The sequence below is a fragment of the Ananas comosus genome, unplaced genomic scaffold, assembly GCF_001540865.1.
Source record: "Ananas comosus cultivar F153 unplaced genomic scaffold, ASM154086v1, whole genome shotgun sequence".
NCBI lineage: Eukaryota > Viridiplantae > Streptophyta > Magnoliopsida > Poales > Bromeliaceae > Ananas > Ananas comosus.
The window spans coordinates 1,623-14,312 of record NW_017890694.1 but is presented as its reverse complement, the minus strand read 5'-3'; the positions used below and the strand labels follow the sequence as shown (position 1 = coordinate 14,312).

Sequence of the window (12,690 nt, the reverse complement as noted above, 5' to 3'; positions counted from 1 at the left end):
CCAACATGAACACTCTCGGGTGAGAATAAACAAAACCTTGAATCCACCTCTAACATCCATCTTAGAGGTTTACTAACTTAACCCAATCGATCCAAATTTCACCACCGTATAGGTTCACGTCACTCACGCACCTATAACCTTAGGGTTCACCATCCTAGGGTCTCCTAGGTCCATTCTAGACTTCTCTCTTTACTTGCTCTTAACTGCTCTGATACCATTTTTATCTGTCACGCCCCGAAACCGATACTAATTTGGTCCAGTTCGGGCGCGTCGATCAGATGCTGAACGGACAGCACCTCCCCTGTCCGCCGCCCAAGGCCAACAGCGAGATCATGTACAACAAGTTCCCAGGAAATCACTTGAATACATACATGATCACTCAACAACTACGAGGAGAGCACAATCAGTGCTAAACAACTAAGAGCAAGATACAAGTATAAGATATATACAAGTAATGATAAAGAGAGGAACATCTATCTATTACATTCATTCAGCCTTTATAATACAACTTGATTATACATTAAGCTTCTAAACATAATATAAAGCTTACATCTTCCAAAATATAAACATTAGCTTACATTCATTCCAGAATATCTCACATCCTATACATCATCTACTCTCAATGCATAAAAAGGTGACTCTAATGCAAAGATAGGAAAGTAAACTAATGCAACTAGGGCGCCAGGCCCTTACCGCGATCCTCGCAGCGTGAACTCGCGCTCAGCCCTGTAGTAAAATGGGGGGTGAGAACTAACTTCCTTAGTTCCCAGTGGGTTCGGCCGCCGACTCCGCCGGTCTCCCCACTAGGTCCAAGTGGGCACAAGTAGATAACTAGATAGATAGATAGATAATAAGCAAAGCTGTAAGACAGGATAGTAAAGCTATGCTACTATGCCCGAATCATAAACATATGAATGCATGTACAATGAAATGGTAAGCAGCTAACCTGTCATCATGTCCAAAAAGTAAAGCTACGTACTTATTCATCAATCTCATTTACTTGTTTCTTAATCTCGTGGCTTCCCTGAAGGCTTGCCTACTGCTCACTAGCCATCTCGAAGGTAGGGAGGGTCAACTCGCACTACGAACCGAGGCCGTCTGCCGGGACCCCAAATAGGCCATCCCTTGGGACCCAAAATAGGCCATCCCACGTGACCAACACCGGAGCGCACTTCTTGTGTGGGGCTTCCATCACAAGTTAAAAACAGACCGTGAGTATGATCCAATCCTCTCCACTCGAGGGTACCCTATCCTCTAGGGTTACTATCATCATATAGTCCATAGGTGTCGTATACACTAAGTTTGACATGTATCACTTGTTTTCTTACGCACTATCAACTAGATTGCCACTCGTTCATTGTTTACTATCGACTAGATGCCACTCGTTCTTTGTTTAACATTAAACCAACCATTGAGCCCATCTTTTTCTCTACACTATAGGATTCACAAGTCTCGACCCAATCCTTATCAATCCACTATATCAAGTATCTAGTACATGCTACGATATCATCAAGGAAAGCATAAGGAAAGGCAATGCACAATCATCCTATAATCCAATAATACAAGATGCAAGAATCAAAATGTAGAAAGACATAGAAGGGGGCCCAGTTGCTTCGGGATGGTCACCACCCACCTTTTATCGCGTTTCGATTGCTCGTCGTCACTCGCAATCGGCCTTCCGCGACGCACGCCGCACGGCTCGACCCCACTCACACGCGACCGTCAAATGACCACCGATTTGCGATCCGTAAATTAAAGGTCTTCGGTTCTTCGTTATGATGCTAGGGATGCGATCCCACGATTTATGGAAGCCGCCTCGGCTCCTCGGGTCAATACGAACCCACGAACACTTGTTTTAGCCGGAACGTCGCACCCGCTCGATGAATCGACGAACCGTCGCTTCCCACGCGTTCAGCGACCTATCAATTAGGTTTACAGAGGGTTAAAAGAGATCAAACCCAACTATTTACAAAACTCCCATTTTTTGAAGCCCTAGATGCCATTAGCACTAAATACTCCAAATCAACCAAAGATTTAGGTAATAAACATCTCATTAGCATCCTAGGATTCCAAAAACACCATTTCTAGAGATCAAAACCCATGATCTACCAAGAAACCCACTTTAAGCCCTAGGTTTACAACTAGGCTAAATCCACCATTAAAGCTTAGGATTCAACCATCAAACCTCTAATTAGCATGCTAGAATAACTCTAAACCCATTCTTAGAGTTCAAAACCCAAACTATAGAAAGCTACCATTGTTGAGCATCAAAAGCTTACCTTAGAGCTTGCTCCAATGGCCTAAAGATGAAGAAGAAGAAGATGAAACCCACTTCTTCAAGCTTTCTCCTCCAACTCCACCTTCTTGCTCCACTTCTTAGAGAGAGAAAGAGAGAGTTTTAGAGAGAGAGAAGGAGGGCTACGATTGAGGGAGAATGAGAAAGAGAGAGGGCTATCACCTCTCTTTGTCTCCAACTTGTGTAACAATTGCAATAAGCCCCCTCAACTCCCAACCTCTCAAACAGCCCAAAATGGGCAATTTCGCGTACGGGGACCGGTCCTCCCATGTAGGGACCGGTCCCCCATGGACCAGAAAATAGCAATTTTCAGCTTTTGCCTATTTTGCTCCGTTTTCGCCCGTTTGACTTCCGATTCATCTCAAATCGAACCGAGACACTTAAAACATGATTTCGACCGTATTTGCATCATGTTTTCGTCCCCGCAAATGCCGGATTTAGTTTGCGGCACAACGTATCCTTCCGGGTCCCGTTTACACGCCTACGCGCACCGAAACGCTCGAATGCTTCCGGGCTTCACCGAACCTCACCGGAACCATTCAAATGGCTTTCCAACCAAATGTACACCGTAACCTCATGATTTTAGAAGTCCGGTACCTTATAGCTTACCTCCAAAAGCTTGCTCCCACTCGAGGAAGAAGATGAAGAGAATGGAGCTCCTCTTCTTGATCTTCTTCTCCACCAACTTCTTCTTCTTCTTCTTCCTCCTCTTCTCCTTTTTTCTTTCTAGAGAGAGGGGGGGAGAGTTTAGGGTTGAAAAATGAGGGAGAAGAGAGAAAGACACAAATCCCCCCCTTCTATGCACTCTCGTAAGTGCAAAATTGCATAAAAACCCCTCAACAATGCATTTAGTGCACTGCCCCTCGCGGGGCATTTTTTTTTGTATAGGGGACCGGTCCTTGGACTTGAGCGACCGGTCCCCGTAGGTCCAGAATTCCAGCATTTTAGGACAGCCAAATTTTCAGCTTTTTCACCGTTTCTTCTCCGTTTTCGCTCGTTTCGCTCGTTCGGCCTCCGATTCTTTTCAAATCGAACCGAGACTCTCCAAACATGTTTTCGAGCGTGTTTTCATCATCTTTTCATCTACGCTAACGCCGGATTTAGTTCACGACCCAACATAGCCTTTTGGGTCCCTTTTTGCGCCTACGCGCACCGAAACCCCCAAATGCTTCCGGACTTAACCGGAACTTCACTGAAACTATTCTAATGGCTCTCCAACCAAATGTACACCGTAACTTTATGATCTTAGAAGTCCGATACCTTACAGTCACATTGGTACAATCACTGTAACTTTATGATCTTAGAGCCTTCCCTGTCCGTCCAAGGCTCAACAAAACAAGTACATTGAATTTCACATAGGAAAAACAATATAATACAGTTTTGCGCCAGAGCATATCACAAGAGCGAGAATGTAAACCTAACTATTACAACATTGGTACAATCACATTTTTACATGCATTTTCTCACTTTACATTGATACAAGAATGATTTCTCCAAAGTACAATTACATTCCAAATTACATTTTCAATAAACTTTTACATTCTGTTGCTTGTGCATAGGGCGACCTAAACTGGGTGACCCTGCTATCTAGGGCGCAATGCCCACGCCTCGATCTGGTGCCGCTCCGCGAATGGTGGCTCTGCACAGGGGGTGAGAACTAAAAGAAGTTCCCAGTGCGTTCTGCCGCCGATCTCACCGACTTTTCCACTAGGTCCAATAAGGCATAGTAATACGAAAGGGGACAGCAATGCAATATATAAGTAACTAATCACGTAGTCTACCACTACTAAACATACAACATGCAACAATGTCTACTACTACGCCTTACAATAAGGAATGAATGTCATGGTCCAATATGTTCAACAGTGTCCCTCACACACTCTTAACCCAATTCATTCTTGACCCAATTGGGGCTTCTCACAAAACCAGCCCAACTCACCCCACTTAGCCTCGTGGAGAGTAGCTACCGCTCCATCACCCACTATAGGCTACTCACGGGGATATCATGATCGACCCATCACTCAACCTGTGATCTTACTATGCTCGCTCTTTACATAAGATGCAACAATGCAAACTAGCATAGGGTACAATATGATCAATCAACCTGTCTCTTTTCTCTTTGACCCAATCTTACCGGCTAACCTGAAGGTTGAGCCCCGACTCACAACCGAATCCCGCAAATGAGGAGCACTGCTACAACCCATTGGGGACCGTCTGCAGGGTAGCTACGTTAACCTACCTGTGAAGAACTTCGGGGACCATTGCTTGGGTGGAGCGACCACCACTATAATGTACCGAGTTCTCGATGCGTTAAATCGAACTTTAGTCAAAATTTACTAAAGTGTGGTATTGGACGCTTCAGAAAGGTCCGTTGAGTGTTCCGAATGATCGAAATGGCTTGTAAGGGTGTAAGGGACCTTGGAGAGCAAGATGGAAAAGTTTGAAAAATTTTCGTGCTTGAAATGCTCTCGGGGTCCGGAACCTAAAGGTAGGTTTCGGACCCCGTACACGAAATATGACAGGTAGAGTTGGGAGTGTGATGTGTGAGTGGCTAGGTGCAATTGTGTACGTGGTGGAGTATATGGATGGGTTCTTAACTCATTTCCTTCACTTCCCCTCACACCACCAACGAAAGTGAAGAGCTTCTCTCTTTAAACCTCTCTCTCTCTTCTAGGGTTTGCTCTAAGAGGTGGAGAATAGTGGAGGAGAGCTTGCTTGGAGGTGAAGCTACCATCTTCTTCACCATTAGCTTGAGAAGAAGCTTGAGTTTGAGGTAAGCCTCATAGATTTTGAGAGTTTTGAGTTAGGGTTTTCGTATAATCCCTTAGAAATGAGTTGTATTGGAACCTTAGGTGATTTTAATCCATGTTATTGCATAAACTACCATGAGAGTTGGATTTTATGCCATATGAGGGTTTTTTTAGGGTTTCAAAGAGGGCTTTTGATCATGGTGGGTTTTGATCTAAATTAAGCCTATGTAAATCTAATTGAGGGTAAAACTGACACGGTGGGCAACTCAAATCGGAGTTCCTACGGGCATGTGGCGAGTCGTTGAGAAAAAGGACAGTTCTTGGTTTGTTTACATTGGGTCGAGTCGAAACGACGTCCATAAATCACGAGGCTTGGATTCTCGCACTTCGGCATCATAAGAGTTGGGGGGGTACTATCCGAAACAATCAGTGTAAGGTAATGAATCCTCGATGCATGAAACCGAACCTCGGTTGAAATTGACCAAAGTGCGGAGTTGATCGCTTCCGGACGCTTTGGAAAGGCTCGAACGCGTCGAAATGGCTCGACGAGGGGGGGAGGGGGTTGTAGAGGACCTTGGAGAGCATGATGCTGCAATTCTGCAAATTTTCGCAGAAGTGATGCTCTCGGGGTGGGGACCCTCTGCAGGGTCCGGACCCCGTAGCCAAAAAACGCCCAGTTTGGACAGTGCATGAAAAGAAGAGTAGAGGGTGTTTTATGCAATTATGTGAAGGTAGGGGCTATTTAGGGGTGATGGTCCCTCTTCCCTCTTACTCTTCCTCACATTTTGCAACCAAAGAGAAAAGTAAACTCTCTCTCTCTCTAAGCTCTCTCTTTCTCCTAATAGTGGAACCAAGAGGAGGAGAAGGTGGAGAAAAGTACTAGGAGGTGGAGCTTCTTCTTCTTCTTCCTTTGCTTAGGAGGAAAGCTTGTTAGAGGTAAGCTCTTTGTCACGCCCCGGGACCGATCAATTTGGCCGGTCCGAGCACGTCGAACAGGCGCCGAACAGACATGTCACGCCCTGAGACCATTACCAATTTGGCACGGCTCGGGTGCATCGAACAGACGCCGAACGGGGAGCAACTCCCCTACCCGCCCAAGGCTCACAACCTGATCATGTATAAGAATTTGCCCAGAATAAATAAATTCAAACATACACGATCAACAGGGCACAAACAGTGTCAACAACAAAGAGCAAGAATGTCACGCCCCCGCCCCGAGGCCGCTACCAATTTGGTCCGGTTCGGGCGCAGCGAGCGGACGCCGAACGGACAGCATCTCCCCTGTCCGCCCAAGGCTAAACAACGAGATCATGCACACAAGTTCCCAGGAGATACACTTGATTACATACATGATCATACAACGATAGCGAGAGCACAAACAGTGCTAAACAACCAAGAGCAAGCATCACGAGTAACCAACATACAAGTGAATAAAAGAGAGATACATTTTATCTATTACATTCATTCAACCTTTATATATTTTGATTATACATTAAGCTTCCAAAACATAATATAAAGCTTACATCTTCTAACTGACTTCGCGCACGGGGGACCGAACCCTCTGGCCTAGGGACCAGTTGCATCAAGCAACCCTGCACCTATCAGCTACGGGGACCGGTCTCTCCCTGCCAGGGACCGGTCCCCGAGAGCAAACTCCGCCAAGTACAGGTCTGCACTACTTGCTCTCGTGGACTTCAACTCCAACGCACCTTCGGTGACTTAGACATCTTCGACTTTTCGAAGNAGCACACCAACACGACCCTTGGTCGATTCCACACGAAGTCCAATCCTCGTATTTCGAGAATTCACTTCCTTACGTGCACAATCTCGACAACGCCCGGTCGAAATCTCCGCACAAGGAAATCGGCCATAACCTTGTCATCCCGCACTACGTTCGGGACACAATTCACGACACGGGAGAATTCCCTCTCGTATCGTCTCACAGGGCAGTTTAACTGCCGCAGCTTTGGGGAACCTTTCCTAAAGCTTTTCCCTCTCACCGTCGGGGAAGTAAACGGAGAATATCAATCCCCGAACTCGTCCTAGTCCATAGGAGGGAGACTAGGCAATCGATTCCGCCGAATGCCTCACCACTACACCTTTGCGTTACAAGCAACGCATGGCAAGGTGTACCCTGTCTCACTCTACAATGCACAGATCCCAAAGGGGCCTCGCTCTCGGTTCGTCACCAGCAACTCGCCGGTACTGACCAATCACCAATTCCTTTAGGTGACATACCACTACAACTTACGCATGCTAGGGTAGCTGCACCAACCTATGCCCTGGTCTCTACTATACTAACATGTAAATAGTAGTAAAAGGCCACAAAGCAAATGCATGCAATTGCTCAAAACCACATCATGCTGAAGGGTACGATTACTTAATTAAATCATACCTGCGGTGACATCACCAACAGCAGCAGGTTCCTCAACTCGTGCCGCGTATCCAGGGCCGCTTAGCGCTCCCTGCGAACTCTTCGGTTGCCCAATTACCACCCCTCGCTCCCCAGACTGTGCCGAAGGCTGCACGTCAACCATTTGTCCTAGAGAGGAAAATGCTGTCGCCATCGGCAGGGGTCGTCCATAGCGCAAGGGGCAACCATATCTGTGAGGAAGTGAATTCTCAAAATACGAGGATTGGACTTCGACTGGAATCGACTAGTTGTCGATTGTGTAAGCTTCGGAAAGTCCGAAGGTGATTATAATGCATAAAGTGCATTAAAGAAAGGTCCGCGAGAGCACCAGTGCAAAAATCTGCACTGGAGCAGAAATGCTCTCGGGGACCGGTCCCTGGCAGGGAGGGACCGGTCCCATCAGGCTGGGCTGCGGGGGTCTCTGATGAGACCGGTCCCTGGTAGTGAGGGACCGGTTCCCGAACGTTGGCCCAGTGAGATTAGCCGAAATTTGGCTAAGTCTCGAGAATCCAGCTCTCGGGAACCGGTCTCTCGGTCAAGGACCGGTCTCTCGGGGACCGGTCTCTCAGGCAAGGACCGGTTCCNGGATCCTCCACAAATCACACACCCCGCAGATACGGCAGCAGCAGACGGAACTCCACCAAACTGTCGCTGAATCTCTGGGGTGGATGCAACTGACGGGGCACGTGGCACTCCTTCTGGGCACTGCCAGGCTATATGCCCCGCCTGGCCACACCTGAAGCACCGTCCCGCCCGATGCTCACAAGTTCCTGCGCGATGCTTTCCACTGCAAAATTTACACCGCAAAGGTCCTCGGCTAACAGATCGTCTCCTCCGGTACTTCGGGGCCTTTTGTGAACTAGATTGTTCCCCCGAACTACTGCCAGGCCGCTTCTTTACTCCACACTTCTTGAACGCCTCGCGTTCCTGCCTCACCTCCCCAGCTGCCGCATCGAGTATCGTAGGACCCGAAGCCGCCAGAGGAACACTAGCCGGCAGGGGATGCGCCACCGCCGGAGCCACCAAAATACTCACGCCCTCATGCGCATTAGGCGCGCGAGCCGAGGGCGCAGACGGACCATGGCCTTCAGTTGCCGTCACGGCCACCGTCGCCACTTGTCGCTCCAAAAGCTCTTGGAGCCGCTCGATCTGACCTCCTTGGCGTTGAATCACACCAACTAGCACAGTCATCTGTGCCCGCAGCTCTTGCACTTCGCTTGACTCAGCTCGTTCAGGCACCTCGGGAGGCGGTGCCGGGACGGATCTACGCACGTAGTGTCTCCTTGGTGCCATTAGCTCCTGAAACACAACAACTCGGTCAATTACGTTAACCTGTTAACCTCGTCGCAACAACTAGACAACGCGACTCAAATCGGGCGAAAGTCACACAAGGGTGCCTATTCTTACCACTCGATTTCATGTTGTATGCATCCAACATGAAGACTCTCGTGTGAGAATAAACAGAACCATGAATCTACCTCTAATATCCATCTTAGAGGTTTACCAACTTGACCCAATTGATTCAACTTCCGCCACTCGACAAAGGTTCACGTCCACTCACGCACCTATAACCTTAGGGTTCACCGTCTTAGGGTTTCCTAGGTCCATCCTAGACTCTCTCTTTGCTTGCTCTTAACTCTCTCTGATACCACAACTGTCACGCCCCCGCCCCGAGCTCGCTACCAATTTGGTCCGGATCGGGCGCGGCGAACGGACGCCGAACGGACAGAGTCTCCCCTGTCCGCCCAAGGCAAAAGCGACGAGATCATGTACACAAGTCCCCAGGAAATACACTTGATTACATACATGATCATACAACGATAGCGAGAGCACAAACAGTGCTAAGCATTCAAGAGTAAGCATCACGAGTAATCAACATACAAGTGAATAAAAGAGAGAGAGATACATTCTACCTATTACATCCATTCAACCATTATATTACAACTTGATCATACATCAAGCTTCTAAAACATAATACAAAGCTTACATCTTTCCAAAGTATAAATATTACTTTACATTCATCTCGAAATAGCTCACATCCTATACATCATCTACTCTCAAACATAAATAGGGTAACTCTAATGCAAAATAGGAAAGTAAGCTAATGCAACCTCTAGGGCGCTAAGCCCTTACCGCGATCCTCAGCTGGCACACACGAACTCGGTCCTGTAATAAAATGGGGGTGAGAACTATCTTCCATAGTTCCCAGTGGGTTCGGCCGCCGACTCCGCCGATCTCCCCACTAGGTCTAAGGAGGCACAGGAAGACAGATAGGTAGATAGATAGATAGGTGTAACTGAAAGCATCTACTGTAATGATAATAAGTACAAATGTGAACATCTAACTATGCCTCAATCCGATATAATGAATGCATGAAACTGATAGAAAGGCTAGCTACCATGCTAATATGCTCAACAATGAAACTATACATTAGGTCACCCAATCATATTCTCAGTCTCACTTTCGTAAATCTCCTAGGGGCGAAGTCCAGCTGCTCGACTACCCCCGAGACCGCCTGCGGACAGATACGTTAGTCCAAGGGCAAATACGTTAGCCCCCTCGAGTGTCAACCTCCGGAGTACACAGCCTGTGGGGAGCGACCCCGACAAGCGCAGACAGGCTATGTGAGCTCGATCAATCTCACGAACTGGGAACATCCTACCAACTAAGGTTGGTGTCATCATAGTATCAAGTATTCTAATACTCAATCTCAAGTGTTTCGACTACACTAGGTTCTCAATTTCAATATCATTTTCATACTAGCTAGATGCCACTCGTTCTGGTNGCCTGTGGGGAGCGACCCCGACAAGCGCAGACAGGCTATGTGAGCTCGATCAATCTCACGAACTGGGAACATCCTACCAACTAAGGTTGGTGTCATCATAGTATCAAGTATTCTAATACTCAATCTCAAGTGTTTCGACTACACTAGGTTCTCAATTTCAATATCATTTTCATACTAGCTAGATGCCACTCGTTCTGGTTTCATTGTTAACAAGATGCCACTCGTTCTCATTACACTAGTTTGTAATACACTAGGTTCTCATCCATACTTATCAGATATCATAGGGTTTCACATCATATATATAAACCTCAAGCATGCTAGATACAATTGCTAAACCAAATACATTATTCTACCAAGAAGCATGCAATATATATATATATATACAGGACCAATCATCAACTATCACCCTTAATGCAAGATGTCAATATGCAAATTGATCAATGTATAACTCAGACATAGGGAGGAGTTCAACTGCTTCGGGATGGTCACCACCCACCTTTTATAGCGTTCCGATTGCTCGTCGTCACTTGCAATCAGCCACCCGCGGCGCACGCCGCACGGCTTGACCCAATCCGCGCGCGACCACCGAACGATCTCCGATCCGCGATCCGAAAATTATAGGTCTTCGGTTTCTTGTCACGATGCCTCAAATTCGTTTTCACGAGTATACGAAGTCGCCTCGGCCCTCCAGGCTAAAACGAAGCCTAACGTCCGTTTCTTTAATAACTTTGCACCGGCTCGACGAATCGCCGAACCGTCGCTTCCGGCGCGTTCAGTGACCTATCAATTAGGTTTACAGAGAGTCAAATGAGATCAAACCCTCACGTTTCCAAAAATTGCATTTTGAACCCTAGGTTTATAACTAGGCAATAATCCACCAAATTGATCTTTGATTCAAGCTTTAATCATCTATTTGGCATGCTAGAATACATCTAAATCCAATTTTAAAGCTTAAAACTCAAACTATAAAGAGATGCCATTAAAGGGGTTTTGAAGCTTACCTTCAAAGCATGCTCCAATGGTGATTAGGAAGTTGAAGGAGATGGAGATCAACTTCCAAGCTTGCTTCTCCACCAAATCCATCTATTTTTGGGTGAGATCTAGAGAGAGAAAGAGGTTTCTCTCTTTCCTTCCATGCGTGTGTGTGTCGAAGGTGTGTGCGGCATGTGTGTGTGTGCGTGTGCTACGGCTGAAGGAGGAGAAGGAGAAAGGGATTTAATCCCATTTTACACTGTAGTCCCTCAACAGTACACTATTCACTTCGGGCAGTTTATTCTTCGCCGGAGCCCTTCTGAATGTCCGTTTGCGCTCAAATTTGACAGGCAGGCTCGGTTTAACGTAATAAGTCCAAAGAAATTTTAATATTTCAGTTTCGACCCCATTTGGTCACTGAAAACTGTACCGAACTGTAATCTTTAGCAGATAGCAGTTTGATTTTATTTCTCACTCTATGGGTGTCAGAAAAATATGAAACTTCAAATCTAGCCTCATAAAAATATTCCTGACTTATCCTCCAGTTTTTAGAATTTTCTGAGACTGTGCATTTTCTGCTAATTTATCTGTCCCGTTTCCAACAGAAAATTCTAGATCTTCTGTTTTCATCTCGATTTCAGCACAAGTCATTTCTGACTTATGTTCTGATCCTCTAAATTCAATAAAAATAGTATCTCACACTATTTTTATTTATTTTTATTTTTATATTTAAAATCCGGTATGTTACATTACACCGCAACTCAACGGAACCATTTAAAGGTACACCGTAACTTCATAACTTTAGAAGTCCGGTATCTTACAACGTTAGACTACTCAATTGAGCCCTAACAGTATAACTTTGCAAGTAGTACTTTTTCTCATTCAATCGAACACAGACCCAAACCTAATTATATTGTTCTATTATTCCACCCCGAGAGTGCTAAATTTGGAACGAATCGATGTTAAGCATTCAACAAGAACCAAAATTGGAACAACATTTAGGATCCTCAGGTTGCCCACAACAGTATACTTTTCACAACGAGTAACTTTGTTTTATCTATCGAACAAGGAGTAATAGCTTTCCTATTATACCGCACGAGTGAGTGCAAATTTGTTTTTGAGAACGAATCGATGTCCAGACGTTCACGAGAACCAAACCGCGAACAACATTGGACTACTCTTGCGGCCAAACACAATAACCATTGCAACGAGTACTTTTTCTCATTTCAATCGACAAAGCCAGCCAAACCTAATTAATTGTTCTATTAGTGCCCCGGACGAGGTGTAAATTTCGAACGAGATCAATGTCAACGTTCCCAAGAACCAAACCGGGAACAACATTAGACTACTCAGATTGCACCACAACAGTCATAACTATTGCAACGAGTACTTATCTCATTCTAGGGACAAGGAGTAATAGCTTTCGTATTTGCCTCGAGAGGTGTAAAATTGTGGAACGATCGATGATCAACGC

The 12,690-nt window shown here is 46.0% G+C and overlaps 1 protein-coding gene across 1 annotated transcript; it reads right to left on the bottom strand.

Annotated features, from left to right (window-relative positions):
* Nucleotides 1-7,430: 7,430 nt before the first annotated feature.
* On the bottom strand, nt 7,431-10,782 carry LOC109704107. The gene is made up of 3 exons (XM_020224840.1): nt 10,741-10,782; nt 8,037-8,758; nt 7,431-7,650 (listed from the first exon to the last, which is right to left on the bottom strand). Exons 2-3 carry the CDS (start codon nt 8,750-8,752, stop codon nt 7,431-7,433), a joined length of 936 nt encoding a protein of 311 aa, XP_020080429.1. The 5' UTR covers nt 8,753-8,758; nt 10,741-10,782.
* Nucleotides 10,783-12,690: the final 1,908 nt, after the last annotated feature.